Source organism: Sinohyriopsis cumingii, chromosome 7 (assembly GCF_028554795.1).
Source record: "Sinohyriopsis cumingii isolate HCF-2022 chromosome 7, ASM2855479v2, whole genome shotgun sequence".
Taxonomy (NCBI): domain Eukaryota; kingdom Metazoa; phylum Mollusca; class Bivalvia; order Unionida; family Unionidae; genus Sinohyriopsis; species Sinohyriopsis cumingii.
The window spans coordinates 89,482,730-89,508,111 of NC_142967.1; the positions used below are offsets into that span (position 1 = coordinate 89,482,730).

General features: G+C 35.1%; 1 protein-coding gene across 3 annotated transcripts in view; it reads right to left on the reverse strand.

Moving 5' to 3' along the window:
• Positions 1-25,382, reverse strand: part of LOC149795682 (transcription elongation regulator 1-like) — a 92,912-nt gene that overhangs the window by 40,789 nt on the left and 26,741 nt on the right. The window contains exons 7-14 of one of the 3 annotated variants that reach the window (XM_089965543.1): positions 23,873-24,096; positions 23,537-23,663; positions 17,166-17,287; positions 16,799-16,896; positions 7,539-7,681; positions 6,100-6,195; positions 3,574-3,628; positions 731-893 (exon numbers count right to left, since the gene is read on the reverse strand). In XM_089965543.1, the coding sequence (XP_089821669.1) occupies positions 731-893; positions 3,574-3,628; positions 6,100-6,195; positions 7,539-7,681; positions 16,799-16,896; positions 17,166-17,287; positions 23,537-23,663; positions 23,873-24,096 (1,028 nt within the window). Of the gene's footprint in view, positions 1-730; positions 894-3,573; positions 3,629-6,099; positions 6,196-7,538; positions 7,682-16,798; positions 16,897-17,165; positions 17,288-23,536; positions 23,667-23,872; positions 24,097-25,382 lie in introns of all 3 variants that reach the window. The other 2 variants (XM_089965542.1, XM_089965544.1) reach the window with 2 other exon arrangements.

Consider the following 25,382-nt stretch of genomic DNA (forward strand, 5'->3'; position numbering starts at 1 on the left):
ATGTATCAAAATAAAAGTTACAGCCTGATTTAGTTTGGTCTGGTTTGGGACTTTACAGCACATCAACCCAAGAAGGTTTTGTAGTGCCAAGGCAATCTGAGTAATCTAAGTCTTGCCCAAGTACATAACATGGTAGCTAGCCCAGGCTGGTCACATGCTAGGAGTCAAACCTACATGATTTGGGTCTCATGTCTGGCATACTACCCTCAGAGCCACCTTGTCTCCCTGCAGCTAGGACATTGAGAACAGACAAACAGATGGATACATTAACAAATTTACAAAAGTAAATCATGTATTCTGTCCACTTGTATACTAAACAAATACCTTTAGGATAAAGAATAATCGCTCACAAATCAGATGGTTGCATAATACAGGTTAATTTCTTTTCAAATCTTAATGTAAGGGCCTGAGAAAATGTGGCTGTTTAGGATAGGAAATTGTCAAAAACCAAACAGATAGCTGGTGTCACCTGACAATCTTACTTAAAATTTCTAATGTAGAATTAGGACTGTGTAGAATAGGGTTTGTACCTGCAATCAAGGCAAATGTAAAGCCTCCATTTGTATCGGACTTGAATAAAAACCTAATCATATGCTGACTCTTACCAATGATGATAACAATGCTGTCACCTTTGGAAAATAATACCTATGTATGTCTCAACATAAATGTGAAAAATGACAAAAGTTTAGTTTTCAGATTTTTCAGAATATGACAACCAATGCGGACTTACATCCTTTTCTGCTAGCATGTCCCTGAACTGTTTCATCCGGATCTCCAAGGGCACAACTGCACGCTGCCGGGCTGCCTGAACTTCTGCTTCAATAGCTGCCTCCTTCCCAACATCAATCTGTTTAACTTCCTTCTTCTCCTCTTTATCTTCTTCTTTCTCCATTCTGATAAAAGAATTTTTTGTTAGAAATGTGCTTTTAATAAATGCCTGCAGAAGGACTACAAGTAACTGTTCACAAACAGCAATCTACATGAAAATTATACTAGTCATTCAAGTCTACATGAAAATCATACTAGTCATTCAAGTCTACATGAAAATCTTACTAGTCATTCAGTCTATATGAAAATCATACTAGTCATTCAGTCTATATGAAAATCATACTAGTCATGCAAGTCTATATGAAAATCATACTAGTCATTCAGTCTACATGAAAATCACACTAGTCATTCAGTTTACATGAGAATCATACTAGTCATTCAGTCTATATGAAAATCATACTGGTCATTCAGTCTATATGAAAATCATACTGGTCATTCAAGTCTATATGAAAATCATACTAGTCATTCAGTCTATGGAAATCATACTAGTCATTCAGTCTACATTAAAATCATACTGTCATTCAGTCAATATGAAAATCATACTAGTGATTCAAGTCTATATGAAAATCATACTAGTCATTCAGTCTACATGAAAATCATACCGTCATTCAGTCTATATGAAAATCATACTAGTGATTCAAGTCTACATGAAAATCATACTAGTCATTCAGTCTATATGGAACTCATATTAGTCATTCAGTCTATATGAAAATCATACTAGTCATTCAAATCTACATGAAAATCATACTAGTCATTTAGTCTATGTGAACATCATACTAGTCATTCAAGTCTATATGAAAATCATACTAGTGATTCAAGTCTATATGAAAATCATACTAGTGATCAAGTCATCATGAAAATCATACTAGTCATTCAGTCTATATGAAAATCATACTAGTGATTCAAGTCTACATGAACATCATGCTAGTCATTCAGTCTATATTGAAATCATATTAGTCATTCAAGTCTACATGAAAATCATACTAGTCATTCAAGTCTATATGAAAATCATACTAGTCATTCAAGTCTATATGAAAATCATACTAGTCATTCAGTCTATATGAAAATCATACTAGTCATTCAAGTCTATATGAAAATCATACTAGTCCTTCAAGTCTATATGAAAATCATACTAGTGATTCAAGTCATCATGAAAATCATACTAGTCATTCAGTCTATATGAAAATCATACTAGTGATTCAAGTCTACATGAACATCATACTAGTCATTCAGTCTATATTGAAATCATATTAGTCGTTCAAGTCTACATGAAAATCATACTAGTCATTCAGTCTATATGAAAATCATACTAGTCATTCAAGTCTACATGAAAATCATACTAGTCATTCAATCGATATGAAAATCATACTAGTCATTCAGTCTATGTGAAAATCATACTAGTTATTCAGTCTATATGAAAATCATACTAGTCCTTCAGTCTATATGAAAATCATACTATTCAAGTCCACATGAAAATCATACTAGTCATTCAAGTCTATATGAAAATCATACTAGTCATTCAAGTCTACATGAAAATCATCCTAGTCATTTATAATTTTTGGTTGTCCATTAATACCCTTTTTCAGAGCATATTAAGGTAACTGTCACCGTCTTAAGAGGCTTTCACTGAAAATCAACACAATCAGAATTATTTAATCATTTCATTTCAGTATCTCAAAAGAAGCCAGAAACACTGCTCAAATTCTGAGAATGCAAATAACCCATGTTGTTATTTCAATAGTGCCAAGTGAATTTATTACCCATACTACACACAGTATGTTATCATTAAAAACTAATGAATTTGGATCAATCTACATGATACAAATAAAGCGAATCCAAGATTATTTTCTGGTAAAATGTTTGTAAAAATGTCTCCCTAGACATAATACAACATTATGGGTTGTTGCTAAAAAGTACAGATTGAATACATGTTACGACAAAAACATTACCTTCATCTCTATGAAAAAATATGGACTTATCTGGTGAAAATAATGGTATTTGATCAAAACAATAACAAAAAACATTAGTTTTCCTCAAAAATTATCATAAATTTACCTCATGAATTATCAGCATCTTTCTTTCCTCATCTTAGCAGATATTTTTCACCTAACTGATTAGTTTCTTATCAAGTATATTTTCTTTTTTACATCAAGAAAGTAAATTTTATATACCTGTCTATCCCACTAGGTCATGAAGTACTTTTCTCTTTATCTATATCCACATAGCAATTCTTGTTATACAATTTTGATTTTATGGAATATTGTCAATTCAGAATGCATAACTATTTCTTTAAAAAAATTACCAGTTCCCCAAAATACAAAATGGTTGGTATCTATGAATGTGTATCAATTTGAATGCACCTTTACCTTGAAAAGCAGGCTATGGCCAAAATGTCAAGCCTTCACCCCCACCCCCTACTACAAGCTTGAAAACAAGACCCTTTATTTAGCTTGCTAAAGGTAAATGCATACTGAAGCTTTAGTCCAAATCCTTAATGGTACTGAACTAAAAGGAAAGTAAAAAAGCTTTAACAATGAGGTTATACTAGACACACCCTATAGAGTGGATAGATGGACATGCATATGTGCCAAAGTAACTGCTATGTCATACTTCAACCAAGACAGGCTTAACAAAAATGGCTAAATCAATATAAGACTGACACATTCACTTGCTATTAGTCCAACTATAATACAATTTCATCAAGGTGTCAAACACTGCATTTGCTGATGAAAGTAAATCACATACTTTTTCTTTTTAGCCTGAGGTTCTTCTTCTTCTGGTTCTTCCTCTTTCTTCTCTGCTAAAAAACAAAAAAAGACCAATTTGCATTGCTTTGTTAGACACGTTAAAGTTATGTTACAAATTAATGTTCCAGTCCAATAATATAGATGAGCACTCTGTATTTCCAGTGATTAATATTTTGAATAACTAATTCTACCCAACTGAAATAATGAACAAAACAATAAGACTGATTCTGCCTCAGAGGTTAAATGCAACAATGAGTAATCTTTCTAGTAAACTATAAATAAAAGCTAAGACACAAAAATAGAACCAGGATGAGGGTCAAAAGTTAATTTCTTGAAAATTCTAAGCTGTCAACAAGATAAAATCTGTTACTAAAATTATAATAAAGAACATGGTAAACATTAGGTACAACAGGTTTTATCCATTGGGGAATACCAGTGTCCTAGACTCAGATGAAGATAAACAAGTTTACATTAATAAAGATCTGAATATTTAATCCACAATCATAGGAAAAATGTTCTATATAAAGAATACTATTACAATGAATATAAATGCAGACAATTACCCACAAACAAATTTTGTAAGAGAAGTTAGTTTTTTGTAACCACTGTTTCATGAATTGGTCATGACATACTTAAGATGTAAAACTAACAAATGAAAAGACCCGTGTGATGTTTTCAAGGATATACTGCCAATTTATGTATTGTTTAAAATTATCTTAAATATTCATCAGTTGGCAGTGACTCGTGTTATCTGCAGTGTGATAAAAATACTTTGCTACAGAATCAAGTGATTTTAATTTATTTTAGCATGAAGCCAAACTCTGTCATTTTATACACTACATAAAAAAATGTGAATTATCAAACTATGCAGAGGGAAGTGATGCAAGAAAATAGTATGTTGAAATTTAAAGATCTCCAAAAAGGTAACATGAGTGCCATGAATGGCACATTATATGCGTGCTCTGTACTTAATAGTCCTCTATGTATGTAACAAAGTTTTGTACAGAAATTTCTTTTTGCTTCTTTCTGTTAGTGTCAGTGACTTTCAATCTTTTGCCCACAAAATCAACTTCTTTCAAGAGCAAGCCATCCACATAGCTGAGTAATACGAATTTAGAAGTAATGTTATTATGCAGAAACCATTTTTCCTGTTTTCAGCAACAGTGACTTTGGCCTTTTGGAGCCCAAGATCAATAGGGTTCTTTCTTACTCAAAGTGCAATCCATCTTCAGAGTTGGTCACTGTTGATGGTGGACAATTCATTTGGTCACTGTGACTTTCTGATCCTAAAATCATGGGGATTCAAGCTTACACATAATGTAAGCCATCCATAAAGCTTGGTCAACGATAGCTTGTTAACTGATGTTACTGTGCAAAAACCACTTCTCTTCATTCAGTCAATGACCTTGACCATCGACATTAAAAAATTCAAAGGGGTCCTCCTTATACCAAATGTGGTAGCAATGAACAAAGTTCTCAGACATCAAAAGTTATTGTGTGGAAATTGTAATTGATGGACAGACATATGCTCCTACTTTTGGCAGGCACATAAAACCACTGTCACCAAAAATTTAGAGTTCTACCAGCTGCGGTCAAACTGTATGATGCTGATATGCTGAAATTAAACAGACTAAACTTATTTTGATTTAAATATAAATTTCACTTAAAAATTTATGAGAATAGCATTAAGATGTAAACTCTCCTTTAGTTGCACTGTAGTTACGTTCTTTCACAAAAGTGGAAATCATTTATGGTATTGAAAAATGTTATAGTTTTCATTGCTGAAATCAAATGAAATAAAATGCAGTGATAACAGATAATGACTTTTTTTAAATTGTACATTAATATAACATTCAGAACAATATTTTACAAATTAATGAAGTATTACAAGTTGATATTTTTTTTCCTTTTGAAATTATCACTATCAGCCTCCAAAGAACACCACTTTGAATTTTAACAAGTGAAAAACATATATCCTGCTGGAGAGAGAAACCAAGTCACATGTATGTGTACTAAATAGTACAGAAGTTTTGACACCAGGAAAAATATAATATCCATGGAACCATGCAGAGGCATCTAAAACATCATCCACAATAGACCTTTAAAATGCAGCACAGATAATACAGCTGTTTCGAGGGTCAGACTAATGCTACATTAAACAAGGTCAAAGGCATGAATGTAACTTGAGAGATACAAATTATCATATTCCTCTTTTCTATTTGAATGATTCTGTCTTCAGTACTAAATAGAAGCTGTCAAACTATATTACAGGAGGTCATAAATGAGTCTAGTTATCTCCCTTTACATAACTAGACTCTTTATCAAGACCAAAGGACCAATAGGGCTAAATGCAGGAAAGTGCCAATTATTAGAAATACAACAATTTTTAGCAACAAAGATGCCATAAGCTTGAGAGATAAATCCCTCCAAGTCAAAATTCCTTTTTGTTTTCAGTGCTGCACATCAATCCCATTTATTCTTCCCAATTTTCCCCTGAAGCAAATATGTGTACACTCATGCTTACTGTTGGTTTCACTTGAAACTATGGTAGGTTTATTTCTGTTTGGTTCAATTGAGTAAATTTTCATATCGTTCAAGACTGTATGCTGAACGGTGAGAGCTGAAAGATACAAATGAAGCTATACAGGAATTTAAATAAACCACCATATGTAAACTTACTGTTAACTACAGTCAATTTCTCATCAGATATTTTCAGACAAAATAAATTGGTCAAAATCTGCAGATAAGCTTTGTAGTAATCCTAGAGTAAATGATGTCATCAATGGATGTAAAGACAGACTATACCATCACTCATCTAAAAACTTGTATGCATGCAACATCATACTAATAAAAGTCACGTAGTACTGAGCTATGTAATCCATCAGTACGGAACCAGAACTAACTGTGCTCTTGTTTTCTTATTCAGCTTAGTATTTATTTCTAGTTTTTTTTTTCCATGCAGTTTTCTTAAACATTTTCTTTGTTATGATTCTTTGTTATGAGTAATATTATGAGTTTTCTTTGCTTCGTGTAATCTTAATGCCATAAACTTTAACAATTCTTAACATTTGGGAGTATTTATGTGAAGAATAAACAAAACAAAAGAAAGAAAGAATGAAGGAAATTTAAACACACAATGTAATGACAATACAGACCTGCCAACCCTAACAAGACAGTCTCAGTAAGGCAGTTGATTTATTTCCTTAACTCTGACCAGTTTTAAGTAAGGTGTAATAAAATATATACTGTTATTGTAAATTTGGAAAACAGTATTTAAAGAGTTCAGTATTTGAAACTAAAGCAGTGTTGGTTAAAGTACACATAGACCTTATTTACTTTTAGTGCAGTTACAAACACTATCCAGCTCAATGGCTTGTTACTATCTTTCAACCTGATGTAATTCTTGGCATTTTTTCCATTTCACATGATGATAGCAATCATATCTACCACCATGAGACATACTCGAGTAGAAATGTCCAATAAACATAATTCTATCCCTTCCTGCTTTTATGCACAAGAATCTGAATATTCTTTTTTTATTCTTCTGTACTGATTAATATTTTTAAGAGGCTTATTATCCATTTCGTCCTCAACATGTATCGCTGGCTCTACACCATTTAAAAAAAGTTCTATAATCAACAGTTTGATCATGCAAAAGCTTGGCATGAAAAAATGTGTGCTGTTTAAAGCGTCTATGGTACTACTCTACTACTGTAAAGTTACTCTGGTTCCCTGACTAACTCTGCTAAATCTAATATGAAAAACATCACATTTCCATAGTTTTTGCTTTTATTCCAAATTCCGTATTTTAAGGGTCATTTTTATAAGACTTGCAGCAAAACTGTAAAGGTTGGCAGGTCTGACATTGCTGGTCCGTTTGTGTCACAGAGATGGAATGTATAAGGAAACCTCAAGCCTCTCCTATGTAGTTTTGATATATCTAGTAGGCTTGTGGTAACTGACCTTTCTTGTTAACATCTGGTGGGTTTTGTATCATCTTATCAACATCTGCCCTCCCCTGAAGATCTTCTGGACGGTCCCAGACAGAACTACGAGTACTGGGGTTGTAGAAGAACACTCTGCTATCCCCAGTCCAAACAACACACCTGCAAGCAATATGCCAACATATTATGAATACACTATTCTCTGATCAATTGTCACCTCTAGAGGTGAAAATAGAAACCTTAGATGAATGGACTACTTGTGTCTTTCACATAAATGTTTTGTCAGATAAACTGTGTTATAAGTGATATGAAAACAAGACCTACAAAATATTGAAGTGAAAACATGAATGACAGACCATGGAACAACAATCATCCACTTTTTGTTGATCTCATTAATACAGGGTTAGTAGCATATTTCTTTCAAAATTTTCAAAGTTTTTCAAGATTCAAAATATGTTTTTCAAGGTGCATTATTACATTAATTTTAAAGGATACATAAATAAATTATGTAAACTCAAGTTAATACTTACTATTATTCCATACCAGGAACATTTCTTGCAAACTTATTTAAAAAAAATAAATAAAATAAAACATGAAGTCAATAGTATGATCATTGATATCTTTCCCATTAATATTAAACATCCTATATCTGGGCATTAGAATAATGTAGTCACTGAACAAAGTTCATTTTACTCTGTCTACACTACACTATTTACAAAGTCCAAAATATTTTAGAGTGAATTTTTTTTCAGTTCTTGTAACTTGTCATCAAGCTGTTTTTCAAGAGCTCCAAGTTTAGCGATTTTGTCCTTTTCACTTTTCCTCAAATTATTTTGATGTCGTGATAAAGGAAATTTTCCTATGGATCTTTGCTTACAGTGCATAATCATCATCAGCAGCTGTCATTGTCTCAATGTCTTTTTCAGTACCTTCCTTTCTTCTTCACTCATCCCCATAAAAACAAAAAAAGCAAAGATATTTGTTTTTTACAATATCAATTATTTAAAAACAGTGTATGGATGTTTTAAACTATTTCATATTAGATATATTAATATTTCTCTGAGCTTAGCTGTATTCAATATTTTTAGATTGATCTTGTTCACTGCAATTATCACCTGTCCTATTTCTACTCAATCCCAAATTAAGACTATATACAGTTTCTATTTTAAAACTTGAAAATTTACTCATTCAAAATTCAAGTCCAGGACTACTCAATTCATCCTAAGGGACCTGTAGTAAGCACTTCTCAGGTCCTGCAGTTCATTTTCAGTGTAGATCCTGTCTGTAGCTGACCCTGGTCTACATTTTGAAATTATAAGTGCCTCTATTGTCTCTGCACTCAATTTATTCCTGAACTCATTATGGAGAAAACTCCTCACAACAGATATGCCAACCCTAATGAGTCCATTTCAGTAAGGCAGTTGAATTTTTCCCGTAAGATTTACCAGTTTTTAGTAAGGTGTAACAAAATATCAATAACTGCTATTGTAAAGCTGGAAAATGTAATTAAAAGTTTAATGCATCGATGATAAACATCATGTTCAACTGAAAAGTTTGTTAAAGTACGCGCAGATTTTATTTACCAATAGTACAGTTGCACTAACTCTAGTTCCAAACCCTATGCAGCTCAATGGCTTGTTGCTATCTCTTAACTGGATATAATTCTTGGAAATTCTTTTCCATTTCACATGACGACGGCAATCATATCTCCTGCCATAAGACATACTCAAATTGGCATGTGATGTCCAATAAACGTAATTGTGCCCTTTCCAGATTTTATTCACAAGAATCTAAATACTCCTTTTTATTCTTCTGTGTTGACTATTAACAATTTTATAGAAGCTTATTTTCCCTTTCATCTTAAACATGCATCGCTTTTATCTGGACGCCATTTAAAAAAATTCTATAATCAACAGTTTGATCATGCACACGATTTGCATGAACAAATAAGTGCAGCTTAAAGCGTCTGGGGTGCTGCTGTAAAGTTAGTCTGGTACCCTGACTGATTTCTCTAATTCTAAGATCTAAATAAAACATGGATGAAACAATTATCCTGATTTTTCAGCAACGATGATTTTTCCATAGTCTTTGCTAGTATGCCTAAGTCTGTATTTTAAGGGGATTGTTTTGTAAGACTTGCTGCAAAATCATAAGAGTTGGCAGGTCTGCCAAGGCACTGTTTGATGCAATTACTTGAGTGTATCAATACATAAATGAATCATCCCAAGGCAATGCTTGATGCAACCGAGTGTATCAATCACGTAAATGAATCATCCCAAGGCACAGTTTGATGCAACTGAGTGTATCAATCACGCAAATGAATCATCCCAAGGCACTGTTTGATGCAACTGAGTGTATCAATCACACAAATGAATCATCCCAAGACACTGTTTGATGCAATTACTTGTGTGATTCAATCACACAAATGAATCATCCCAAGGCACTGTTTGATGCAACTGAGTGTATCAATCACACAAATGAATCATCCCAAGACACTGTTTGATGCAATTACTTGAGTGCATCAATCACACAAATGAATCATCCCAAGGCACAGTTTGATGCAACCGAGTGTATCAATCACGCAAATGAATCATCCCAAGGCACAGTTTGATGCAACTGAGTGTATCAATCACACAAATGAATCATCCCAAGACACTGTTTGATGCAATTACTTGTGTGATTCAATCACACAAATGAATCATCCCAAGACACTGTTTGATGCAACTGAGTGTATCAATCACACAAATGAATCATCCCAAGACACTGTTTGATGAACTGAGTGCATCAATCACAATAATGAATCATCCCAAGGCACTGCCTGATGTAATTACTTGAGTGTATCAATCACACAAATGAATCATCCCAAGGCACTGTTTGATGCAATTACTTGAGTATCAATCACACAAATGAATCATCCCAAGGCACTGTTTGATGTAATTACTTGAGTGTATCAATCACACAAATGAATCATCCCAAGGCACTGTTTGATGCAATTACTTGAGTATCAATCACACAAATGAATCATCCCAAGACACTGTTTGATGTGATTACTTGAGTATCAATCACACAAATGAATCATCCCAAGGCACTGCCTGATGTAATTACCTGAGTGTATCAATCACACAAATGAATCATCTCAAGGCACTGCCTGATGTAATTACTTGAGTGTATCAATCACGCAAATGAATCATCCCAAGGCACTGTTTGATTGCAATTACTTGAGTATCAATCACACAAATTTATCATCCCAAGGCACTGCCTGATGTAATTACTTGAGTGTATCAATCTCACAAATGAATCATCCCAAGGCACTGCCTGATGTAATTACTTGAGTGTATCAATCACGCAAATGAATCAACTCAAGGCACTGTTTGATGCAATTACTTGAGTATCAATCACACAAATGAATCATCCCAAGGCAATGTTTGATGCAATTACTTGAGTGCATCAATCACACAAATGAATCATCAAGGCACTGCCTGATGTAATTACTTGTGTGCATCAATCACACAAATGAATCATCCCAAGGCAATGTTTGATGCAATTACCTGAGTATCAATCACACAAATGAATCATCCCAAGGCACTGCCTGATGTAATTACTTGAATGTATCAATCACAAATGAATCAACTCAAGGCACTGTTTGATGCAATCACTTGAATGTATCAATCACGCAAATGAATCAACCCAAGGCACTGTTTGATGCAATCACTTGAGTGTATCAATCACGCAAATGAATCAACTCAAGGCAATGTTTTGGCAAAGACATGTCATATGAACTGATGTGTAAACATGATATTTCTTACTAATATTCAATGTACCGAAGTCAACCTCAAGGTAATTTTAAACTGACAAATCTCCCCACTGCTATTTTTAGAATTTGAATAAAGCTACAATATTGCCAGAAATTCATTGTGGGGGTAAATACACATACACACACATATAGTAGTTCTAAATGCAAGCTCAACTCAACTTTTTCCACAGTGACTTGTAGTATTTAAGCTTTCTAGTAGATTGTCGTCCCTAACCAAAACATGTCCATACAAGTTCATGTTATCTTTAATCCAATACTATTAGTCATTTGTCCAAAATGTCTGAATTAAAAAAATAAAAGGTTTAATTATTTAAACTTGCCACATTCCATTAGGTAAAGTTCGCCAAACAGAAACAACTGTCGCATGCTCCATAACAATTGTCCATTTCTTCAACAGACTAATCAGAAAGCATAATACTACACTGCAGGTACTGTCAAGCCAAAGAAACTGCTACCATATGCTAATTAATGACTGGACAAAAAAACAAATTTTTACGTTTTTTTTTTTTTTTAAAGGTTAAGGCTGGTAATATGGAATTATTACTTATATGACTGCCGTCACATGAATTAGTATCACATTTTATCAATAGCAATCACCAGACACTCAACTAAAGATTTGACTTTTGTACTATGCTGTAGGTAACTGAGGGACAACTGGGTGTTTGTTTATGGAAAGGATACAAAATTCCATTATAAGTTTTATATTCAATATATTTTGGCTGCCCAAATGGGCTTCAACACTGGTTGAAAAAGGTTGCTCAGCATTCAATTTTAGTTTTCCCAGACTTCTGGGCAACATATTTTTTCTACATTGGAAAATACATACAGATAAACTAATGCACCATGTGGGAGACTGAGTAAAGCATTTGATGTCCCAGATCAAATGAAATAAAAATTTGTTTGATTATCTCAAGCCCCCCAGCAAAAGGACATTAGCGGCTTGTCATCTGTGTTGAAAGTGTATTGTGTGCTGTTGAAAGGAACATGCTAAGATAATTGTTTTACTGCTCCTTCTAATGAAAACACTAAACTGTTGTTCAAAAACTAACTTTATCATTCTTGTAAATTACAGCTAACAACTGTATTTCATTTTAGGACAAAAGAGACATCATTAGAAGTAGCAAACCTTTGTCATAATAATCACCTATTCAGAGGGAATGGCGACAAGAAGATTTTTACGACAAGATTCATCGCAGCCATATTGGATGTATAACTGACCCCATTTTCATTCAGGACCAACAATGTTTTATAAGAATTCTACCTGTGAAACCCCTTTTAGACAGATCCATCCATTTGGGAGGAAAAGAGACAACATTTTAAAGATAGCCACCATGACGGGATGGCCATATTGAGCATTAGCCCTTTTCATTTAGGACCAAGTAGATGCCATAAAAAGTCTTCTGATGAAAATCCCAGGTCAAAATTACTTTCTATTTATGATGAGCTGCAAAGACAAGAATTTGAAGATGGCATCACATCAGCACCATTTTAATTTAGGATCAACAAAAGACGTCTTTTAAGTGAAAACTCCATGATGATATGACCATTCAGTCCAGAGAAGTGATAAAAAGAACAAGATAGCCAATAAACCCAGATCAGCAACATTTTCATTTAGGACCAACTAGACATCCATATGAAGTCTTTCTGGTGAAAACCCCACATCAATATAAATTTCTGTTCATGGGAGCCAGTGGCTAAGTGTTGGAACAAAAAGGTGAGGGTTAGAATCCTACCATCAGACCATCCTGGTTCAGCTACCTTGGTGTGTTCTTGGACAAGGTACTTTACTCCAATTGCCTCAGTGCTGAAGTACCAAGCCAAACCAAATTTTTGGTTTAGATGTGATAAGATTTTCAAGACGGCCGCAATGATCAGCACCATTATCGTATCAAACAGATATCATGAGAAGCCTTCTTAATGAAAACCCCATGCTGATATGACCATCCATGTAAAGCAGTAAAAACAAACATTATAGCATGTCAGCTGGATACAATACACTTTTGACACGGATAACAAGCCACTGATCTCTGTTCAGGAGATGTGATAAGATTTTCAAGATGGTTGCTGTGGATGCCATATTGGATGTCAACTTCGCAAAATTTTCATTTAGGACCAACTAGACATCACAAGTCCTTCAGTGAAAACTCAATGTTGATATGACTATCCATTCATTATGAGTAGCAACCAGATTTTCAAGATGGTTGCCATGGTGGCCATACTGGATGTCTGAGCAGCAATATTTTCATCTAGGTCCAACTAAACCATGGGATGAAGGCACATGTGTCAATTTCATGGCAGCCCTCAACCATGGGATGAATGAAGGCACATGTGTCAATTTTCATGGCAGCCCTCAAAGTTGTTTATGAGGAATAATGACCAACTGGTGTAATCAGATGGATGTACAATGTACAACAGACCATCTAATAAGCTCTTCTGGTCTATGACCAGTATAGCTAAAAATAAATTGTCAGGTTTGTGTGGGTTCAACTTATTTCAATACATGATAGGCTATACAAAGCAGCCAGTATATTCGGTGAAGGGAGAACCTGGAAAGACCCAATTAGGAAAAAAAAAAAACACCCACAGGAATCAACTGGCCAAGCTGAGATAAAAATCCACATGGTCAGAGATGAGATTCATTGTCAGTAAGACCTTAATGCATAAAGTAATTCATAGAAAAAGAATTTGCTGAAGAATTGTCATGAAACAAATATGCTCATGGAAGTGTAGAATCGTAGTGTCCTTTTTAACAGCAAGTCTATCTCTCTGCAATAAACAATGTTTATCCTAACCAATCATACCAACCATAATTGCAATGCCAGTAGCTGGTACAGGAAAGTAACATTTCCATTGGTCAGAATGTTACCACGTGATCAAAACGAATTGTGTTCATTTCTGTATGAACTGTAAGGAGAACTACTTTTCCACTTCTATAAATAGAGTCACGTGTACAGCATTAGATAAACACCGCCAGTTAAGGCAGACATGAAGTAAGCATTTAAGAAAAACAACATTCTAACAAACAAACAAAAAATAATTGAAAAAATTTGGCTTCCATTGGTTGAAGGACTGGTATTATGATGACCTTACTGCGATCAAGCTGGACATCCCAAGTGCTATAAATAGCTAAGTAACAGAAAAACCACAAACATGTATTACTACGCTCAATTAAGATTTCTTTTTTTTAATGATGCAAACAAAATAACATAGCAAATAATTAAAATTTCAATTATAAGAGTTTAACATTGTTTTTTCTGAGTTCATTGTGGTATAAACTGTCAGTTGCCGACTCACACAGCTTACATAACGCCCTTTGGGCGTTATTTGCCGTGTGAGTCGGCAACTGAAAGTTTATACCACGATGAACTCAGAAAAAACATTAAACTCTTACATGTTCTGTCATTGAGAAATGATATAAAAGTTTGTCACAAAATTTGGTTCTCCTCCTCTACAGAGAAATGCTTTTCAGAACTAAAGAATATATCTCACAAAGATTGGTCAAATATTTAAGTACACTGCTGATCATCACAGTCAACTGCTAAAACTTGTTCAAATTATGGGGCAATGATTTTAAAACATCATAATATGAAAGCTGCCAACACGTATGCATGGCTTGGCAGTGTCGTTAGATGCAATCAGTTTACCAGTGAATAATGTTGTCCGTTCCCTATAAAAATGACCCCATTGTTGATGGAGAATTATTCTTGCTGAAAAAGCATTAATTTGTGGACATTTACAATGGATTACGGTCACGGAAACATAAAGATTTTGAATGGAGACACAAGATATTGCCTATGTTCAAATTCTTCAGTTGAGAAACACGACTGACTCTGCCAAAAGCAAACATGACAGTAACAGAAAGCAGCTGAAAAATCAGTCAGTCTTTCAAAAAACAATAACGTATTATGATTCACAGATCAGAAAATTTTAGCTGTATGAAATTTTATGGATACTGTTTAATGACCTTGGGAGGTACTGAACTGTAAATTTGCATTATCTTTTGTTACGCAATTTTGCTATTTGTTCTAATGAATTCAGACAAATAATGATCTGTCAAAAAATTATTGAATATTATAAATCTGTATGCATATTTACGATAGTATTACATGTACTGTGGATTTACTGCATGTGACATTTCTGCGGATAAGAGTACAGAGTGTTGATAATCCTATTCATGCTATCCATTAGACGTATATATATAAATAGTATACACCTATATATTCCAATGCATAAAGTAAAATATTATATACGCTATCTGTTTTGACTACATGTATATTTCTAATTTAATATGCACTGATTTAAGATGGTAAGTGTGCCAATGAAGCTCACATTTTTGCACCTGCTTTTTGGGGTACATGCATAATTTTCTTTAGCTAAATGACATAGTTATAACATGGTTTCATACATAACATGGTTAGGTTCTATGGACCCTGACCATTGTGTTATAGCAGGGTCACACTGTACTATTTTTAGCATCTATACTGGAAGAAGACAGGAAAGATGCCTATTTGCAACTTAACAGGCTGGAATCAGAAGGCAGTGAAACATAATTCCTAACAATAAGGGGATCGAGTGATGCATTTGGAAATGGAAGTTGGTCTGATGATCAAAGGCTATACCTCTGATAAGCAATGAACACAATCATTTATGCTAACAAAACTCAAGCCAGATCTAATGAAAATTTTGCTACATACTAAATCTGTTAATAATTGAGAGTTCTTGTAAAGAATGAATGTAGGTGAATCCGACAGACTATATAACCATACTAAACAATAAACAAACAGCATGCTGACAATCAGACCAACAATGGTCTTATCAACATCAAGCTGTATTCCAAATTCAACTAAACTCCAGTAATAATCATCATAGTTATTTTGCAGAAGCAAAAGTTGGTGGGTCTGAAAAACAGGGTATAAATAAATAAATCATGATAGCACAGAATACTGACAATCAAACTCAGCCAAGATCTCATCAATGTCAGGTTGCATACCAAATTTGTTTAAAACTAATAAAATAAACTAAGGGAGGGCATTAATGTGTGGAAATGAAAATGGGTGGGTCCAACAATTAAGGGTTAAAACTGATAATAATGATTTACAATGTTAACAATCAAATTTACAAAAGGTCTCGTTATTATCTAAATGCAAATAAAATTTAGTTGATATCAACCAATAATGAGTTGTTGTGCAAAACAATTTATAGATATACAGAAGTAAAGACTGACAGATTGAGGGAAAGATGGCAGAACAAATGGACAGGCAAAATTTGCTGTCCCCTCTTCCAGGAGACAAAAATGTGTCCTAACAGCAAAGGACCATAAATAAGCTGAAGGACTGGTCACAAGCACCTAATAAATATGATAAGAAAACTCTTTTTAGACAATACATGTTGGATAATCGCTGTTCAAATACAAAATGTAAAAGTTCTTCCCAAACGATACTGTTATAGAGATCTGACCTACTCACCATGGTGTTCCAGGAACTGGTGTGCTGGAGACAGGACGTGCCTTCTCAGCAGCCTTCTGTTCCTCACTTTGTTCCTCTTTCTCCTCCTTCTCTTTCTCCTTTAAAAGTTAAGATATATAAAAAAATTTACCAAAACTGGCAAAATATTACCAATCAAAATTAAAATAACTGGAACAATGCTAAACAATGTACTGGTTAATACTTTCAAAATAATTTAGACTTCTCTTTCCTTGGATAAACTTTTGAGACGTACAGGTTATTTGTTTTTGTGAATGGCTGTACTTATTCCAATTAAATAAACATGTTCCTAGTAGAATGCAGTTATGCACATTTTTAATTACAATTTGACAAATTGAAACTGACTTACCAGATTAGGTGGTACCTCTTTCTTTTCCTCTTCCTTTTCTTCTGTTTCCATGGCACTCTCCTCTGTATGATTGACCTTGGCCTGCTCAGCAATGGCAGCAGCTTGCAGCTGGGCAAGTTTAGCTGTCAAAAGAAAGTGAATGATTTAGACAGAACACTACATGGCATATCAGTCTGTAAACTCTGTTCTGTTGACTACAGCAGTCATAGTACTTTAAGCAGTCAGGGGAGAAAATAAATGGAACAATGATAAAAGTATTCATAATGATGTTGTACTTGCATATCAAAAATATTTTGTCCATGGTATTATATATATATATATATATATATATATATATATATATATATATATATATATATAAGACAACATCAACAAGCATAAATAGGTTTAATAAAACAAATTAAAGACATTCATTAAACAAACATCAAGTTTCAAGAAAACCTGGAATTGCATAACCTTAAACTAAAATTTACCTGTATTTAATATTTTCATAAGAAAATCACCTGTGGCAGCATTGCTGATTTGCAAAGTTCACTGCATATAAACAGTAATGAATTGGAGACATGTTTGATGCATAAGAAGGTATAAAAAATTTTTTATACCTTTTTATTCAGTTTTCTAAAATAATAAAAACCACTGCCATGACCAGTTGAACAATCCCTGCACTGGCACAACATAGTCCCACATGTTCACAAAAGAAACAAATCGCAGCACTGATTGCAATATGAAATTGATACGATATTAAAATTCAAGCCATTTTCAACTTTCTTGAATTAGCACTTTACTGACTACTATGATAGAGATGCTGTTCTGTTGTTGTTGTTGTTGTAGGGCTTAACGCCATTTTTCAGCACAAGATAGGCCATATATGGCGGCCAGTATAACTGGTGGAGGAAGAACCCTGGAAAACCCAGGAAAGAACCACCGACCCACGAGAAGCTACTGGCAGGCTTTCCCACGTACCCACGCTAGCCGAGCCTTGGACTCGAACATACGCAGACAGAGGTGAGATGGCAGTGATCCGGAACGGTGAGCGCTTTAGACCACTCGGCCACTCGGGGCCCCCTGCTGTTCTGTAATGCTGTATTTGAATTTCAAGCATATGAATGTCGTTCAAACAGAGGCATAAATATATGTACTTCTTAATTTCATGTTTAGATTCGTATTTAATCGACTTATCATAACCTTTATGCTTGGCTATATGGTTTTGTAGCACATGATCCAGCAGGGCTAAACTGTGATGAGAAAATAAACAAAAATTGCATTCTACTTTTAAAATGTCTGTATTTTAATTTGACTTGCATGTCTGCCTCTTCTACATTTAATTTCAAAATACCACTGAAATGAGGGATTGACAGGCATGCTGTCTGTTTTTGTCCATCCAGCATGAAGTGGACTCTATTGAACACAATATTCTTGTTCAAAATCACTCACTGGTATCTCCATTAATACTTTCCCAGCACCCATAAGTAGATATACTTTGTAACTTTAAAAATAAATTGCCTTGTTTAGCCTGTATTCGCTGAACAAAATCATCATCTCAAGATGAAGCACACAGGGAATCAGCCATTTTGGGTCTTCTATATAGCCTGCATTTTAAATGTACATTTGATTCAAGGTACAAACTAGAACAATGCTTGTTTCAGGACTCAATATGCCAATCAAATTTAGTTTAACAACCATTCATGTGCCAATCAAATTTAGGTTAACAACCATTCATGTCATGCTGAAGAAACCAGATTTGCAAGCAGCTACAAAAAATACACATCATGACAAGCACTAAAATATTTCTATAGCTTGACTTGTGTCATAACAAGCACTTTAGGGCTGAAAGGCTGAATAAAACTGTATACTGACTTGTGTCATAACAAGCACTTTAGGGGTAAAAGGCTGAATAAAACTGTATACTGACTTGTGTCATAACAAGCACTTTAGGGCTGAAAGGCCGAATAAAACTGTATACTGACTTGAATCGTAACAAGCACTTTAGGGCTGAAAGGCTGAATAAAACTGTATACTGACTTGTGTCATAACAAGCACTTTAGGGCTGAAAGTCTGAATAAAACTGTATACTGACTTGTGTCATAACAAGCACTTTAGGGGTGAAAGGCTGAATAAAACTGTATACTGACTTGCGTCATAACAAGCACTTTAGGGGTGAACGGCCGAATAAAACTGTATACTGACTTGAATCATAACAAGCACTTTAGGGCTGAAAGGCCGAATAAAACTGTATACTGACTTGTGTCATAACAAGCACTTTAGGGCTGAAAGTCTGAATAAAACTGTATACTGACTTGTGTCATAACAAGCACTTTAGGGGTGAAAGGCTGAATAAAACTGTATACAGACTTGTGTCATAACAAGCACTTAGGGGTGAAAGGCTGAATAAAACTGTATACTGCGCATAATACATTGTCATATGAGTGACCTGTAACTAAATTCTTGGAATTCTTGCAGATCAACACTTTCCAAGTTTGTTCAAATTTTGTGTGAATCATGTATGCCCTGGGAGCATCTCTGAAACAGCCTATTCTGATGTTTTCTGTTACGTTACCATCAAATGTCCCAATGCATACTTTCTGGCAGGAGGGTTCTATCTTCAACCTAGTAGAAAGTCAAAAATCACCGCTAACTCAACTTATTGCTAAGGCAATCATCCGCAGTGTCTTCAGAAGCACAAACCTCATTCTGCAATGTCAGTCATGTTTATTTGCTTATGCAGCAGTCCCCACCTCATCATTTCAAGTTCAACCAGAGCATTTACAGACAAGCATTTGCTCCAGGTGCCAACATTACTGGGAGAACATTTAATCACTCCCTGCTGTCAATACACTGTCAGAAAAAAATTAGTTATCCACATCATGTAATGAATGACAAGTGCTAGGTATAAACAACTAATGACCCAGCCAGGTGGTAGCAATTTCAAAACCCCTCTGAGGCACAATTACATGTGCACTGGATAATTTCTGGTGAACTCTAATTATAAATTGTGCTAAATGGGACTGGTTTAAGGCAAGTTGTTTCTGGTCTGTTTTTAACACCTTTAGTCCTTTCTTTGGAATTAGCTGTCACAAAAAAGTAAAATGTTTGCACTATTTTTCCATTCTGTCACATATCAAGTATGGCACAAGCTGCATTCATAGGTAAGGCTGCCAATCAGAATTCTGATAAATTATATTCCTCACTGGTATATCGGTTTTACAAGACAGAGCCAGTAAAAACTTCCATGTGTAACAACAAAACAAGAAAAACATGCACAGGAATTATATACAGTTACAAACAATGTTTGTTTTATGCACCACTCTATGTCCGATTTGAAGCATATTTTCCTATTTTGCAGAAATCATGCAGCTGTGTATCCTAGATGTACCTCTCTTATTTCAATAAGCCATGAAATTTGTTTCATTGTGAAATAGTCCAACAATTATAAGCAAACATGGATTTTTCAACTGGTCATGTCACTGTTTTTAAATGTTCGATAAACAGTAAATCTGCAGGTGTATCTGACAAAAATGACAAGAGTTGCTTTCATCTGGCAGTTCTGTGGGCTACTGACCTAAACTAATGTGCTAGTGTTTGTAGCTCTCCATGAAAAAATATTCAAATACTTGTGCCTTTGTAGCTTTCCATGAAAAGATATTCAAATACTTATGCCTTTGTAGCTTTCCATGAAAAGATATTCAAATACTTGTGCCTTTGTAGCTTTCCATGAAAAGATATTCAAATACTTGTGCCTTTGTAGCTTTCCATGAAAATATATTGAAATACTTGTGCCTTTGCAGCTTTCCATGAAAAGATATTCAAAATACTTGTGCCGTCACATCAGATGCTACATGAATTCTTTTCTATTGTTTATTTGTCCTTCCGGAAAATATTAAACACTTTTTTTTGTTCATTACTGCTATATGCAGTAAAAGCCTTGTTTTGCCCTAGATGAATCACTGTACCATGCCACACTGTCCAAAAAACTTAACAAACTGCAAAGGTAAATGCAGAACAATGGAACATGAAATACTGATCACAATGGCCTAGTTCAGACTTGGGGTTTACTCTTCATGACGCACCAACATACCAAGTTACCCGATTCTGTGGGCAATAGTTTCTGCGAAACAGCTAAATGCAAAGGTTAACACAAATCACTGTAGCATGAAATACATGTCACAGCACCTAAATTTAACTGAAGACTCTAATATTCCTCATAAAAACTTTGCTTATGTGGCTCTACAAGTAATAGTGGCCAAGCAAGAGATTCCCTTTTTGTCCAGCCTGTCTTTTAATTAGCATGAAAGTAAACAACTTTAACACTGAGCTTCATCTAGCTTCAACATTAATAACCCTAATCTCGAGTGTGAATGGATGGATGTGCAGGCAGAAACAGAGACCAAAGTCAATGCTACCAAGCTCAAACAAAAATATCTAATGCAAATGATAACAGGGAGATGAGTCTAATGCAAATGATAACAGGGAGATGAGCCTAATGCAAATGATAACAGGGAGATGAGCTTAATGCAAATGATAACAGGGAGATCAGCTTAATGCAAATGATAACAGGAAGATGACCTTAATGCAAATGATAACGGAGATGAGCTTAATGCAAATGATAACAGGGAGATGAGTTTAATGCAAATGATAACAGGGAGATGAGCCTAATGCAAATGATAACTGGGAGATGACCTTAATGCAAATGATAACAGGGAGATGAGCTTAATGCAAATGATAACAGGGAGATGAGCCTAATGCAAATGATAACAGGGAGATGAGCTTAATGCAAATGATAACAGTGGCATAAGCTTAATGCAACTAATAACAGGGAGATGAGCTTAATGCAAATGATAACAGGGAGATGAGCTTAATGCAAATGATAACAGGAAGATGAGCCTAATGCAAATGATAACAGGGAGATGAGCTTAATGCAAATGATAACAGGAAGATGACCTTAATGCAAATGATAACAGGGAGATGAGCCTAATGCAAATGATAACTGGGAGATGACCTTAATGCAAATGATAACAGGGAGATGAGCCTAATGCAAATGATAACAGTGAGATAAGCCTAATGCAAATGATAACAGGGAGATGAGCTTAATGCAAATAATAACAGGGAGATGAGCCTAATGCAAATGATAACGGAGACGAGCTTAATGCAAATGATAACTGGGAGATGAGCCTAATACAAATGATAACAAGGAAATGAGCTTACTGCAAATGATAACAGGGAGATGAGCTTAATGCAAATGATAACAGGGAGATGAGCCTAATACAAATGATAACAGAGAGATGAGCTTAATGCAAATAATAACAGGGGGATAAGCTTAATGCAAATGATAACAGGGAGATGAGCTTAATGCAAATGATAACAGGAAGATGAGCCCAATGCAAATGATAACAGGGAGATGAGCTTAATGCAAATGATAACAGGAAGATGAGCTTAATGCAAATGATAACTGGGAGATGACCTCAATGCAAATGATAACAGGGAGATGAGCTTAATGCAAATGATAACTGGGAGATGACCTTAATGCAAATGATAACAGGGAGATGAGCCTAATGCAAAAGATAACAGGGAGATGAGCTTAATGCAAATATAATAGGAAGATGAGCCTAATGCAAATGATAACAGGAAGATGAGCTTAATGCAAATGATAACAGGGAGATGAGCCTAATGCAAACGATAACAGGGAGATGAGCCTAAAGCAAATGATAACAGGAAGATGAGCCTAATACAAAGATATGCAACAATCACTCAAGTAATGGCAGTAGTAGTCCTCATGAAACATTTAAGTATCAAGACATGTGACTCTACAAGCAATATTGTGTAATATAATGACCTAAATATGAACCTAAACTTCAGTATTGATACCAGATGGATAGACAGACATCATCCATTCATAAGCTCAAGTTGGTTTGCAATGCAGCCAAATATGATAGATATGTGTACTTGCAGCTGCTGTCTTCATTTAAGACATAAAAAATAGATTTAAATTTGGGCTAAGACATGACAATGTGTATGTGATTTTGAATGCAGCTTAAAAATAATTCAGTCACATCACTACTATATCTGCAGTATGGCAGCTTATAGTGAGGTCTAGCACTGATGTATCATACTGCAGAACATGTAGCATCATGTCCCACCTAGTCACATTATCCTGACACCAGGCCGACCAGTCCTAATATTAACCTCTTAAAGCTGAGCACCTAACAAGGCAGCTGTTAGCACCATTTTTATAAGTCTTTGGTATGACCTGGCCGGGGTTCAAACCCGCGACCTACTGCAGGCTCTCTAACCACTAGGCCACCGGAGCGGTCGACATGACAATGAAAATCATATGTGTCATGAACATAATACTGCACAAGTACTGTAGAACTTGCCTTCCCAGTCAATGAGAGCCTGTGGCTTTTCCCATGTGGATTCCATCGTCTTGGTGTTATAGTAGTAAGATCTCCCATCTGAGTTTTTGTGTTCTGACCACTCTGCCACCTCAGGTGGTTTAGGAGTCTGCTGCAAGTAGAAAGTTGTCATGATATTAATATTTGGCTGCAACACAGGACATTAATCTGTTAATTTTTTCATACAATATATTGTTTCAAACACTGACACCACATCATAACATTAAATCTTGCTCAAATTAAAGGACTCCACCATCTCAACCACTATCAGCGAACTGGGAGTAGAAAATTATCAAATCTGAAGTTTAGATTACTGACCTGTGTCTGTGGTGGCTTCTGAGCCACAACTGAGGTATCCTGGGATGGTGAAGCAATCTGCCCATTAACCTGCGCCTGTTGACTGACAGTCTGACCACTACTGCTATCTTGCTGCTGCTGCTGGCTTTGCTGCTGCTGTGTTTGTTGTGCTTGCTGCTGTCCTACTGCAAACGGATTGTTGAAGGTGGGTGGCAGCATGGATGGATTAAATCCTGCTGGCATACCTTTAATGCAAAGATATTAAATTCTATGAAGGCTTCTTCAACTAACTGGCTGGATACATCAACTACATTGCTATAGTTAATAAATTCCTTACAAGTCCTTGGTATCCTTATTGAACTGCATTTAGTCTAGAGACTGTTTATACACCAAGAGTGCAACAAAAAAGTCACTTGCCACTAAGAGAATTTTTGCTGCTCCAGTCCAAGGTGATGCATAAAAAGTGCAATCGATCCACTCCCAGTAACTGAATGTACCACCACATAACTTTTCTTTTTTTCTTTTACATTAGATCATTAAGACACTTACTGAAATACTTACTGGATTAATTCATGGCAGTAAGACAGATGCTAGTTGCCTAGTTACAATATGGTGTAGAAAAACTTTTCATTACCTTTCACATGCTAAGTGGACCTTTAGTAATAATGTAATAATGATGATGTGGACTTTAATAATAATGTAATAATGATGATGTGGACTTTAATAATAATGTAATAATGATGATGTGGACTTTAATAATAATGTAATAATGATGACGTGAACTTTAATAATAATGTAATAATGATGATGTGGACTTTAATAATAATGTAATAATGATGATGTGGACTTTCGTCAAGTCTGTTCTTGTAGTCAAAATAGGCGAGTTTATTAGTTCCTAGATGGGGTGTACACATGGGCGAGGTCAGATAGGTATATTGGACTGTCAGTCAGTCAATGAAATATACTATAGCACACTGACAGATTTTAAGTTGATTCTGGATCAAAAGGGTAGCCAAAGGAGATGACAGAGCAGAGAGGGAGGTAAGCTCAGTTCTTTGTAGTCTAACAATAATCTGATCAAATGGGTCTTGAACTTTTTGAAGTTTCTGTAGTAGATACCGATAGGAACCAGATAACTTCAATGGTCCAGTCTTGAAAGTACTAAGGAACACAAAATTTTTTTATTGGCATCAACCCAAAAAAAACCTGCAACTGGAGCTGATGAGTCTCAGCCCCATATGTGCAGCCTTGCACATGTTCGTGACATCCTGGTGTAATGAGAGTACTGTCGAGAAGGACGCTCCGGTTTCATACTGCGTGAATTTAATTTTGGCACTGACGATACTTTTTGTTTGAGGTAAGGGAGGTGAATGATTAAGTCTTTGGGTGATGATTATGATGGCTTCAGTTTTATCATCATTCATCTGCAGCTTGTTGCATGTCATCCATCAGAAATGCACATATCCACACCCTGGATGGCAGCCAAAACTTCAGCTGGGCAGCTAGATTTGTATATGTGTTGTCAGTATAG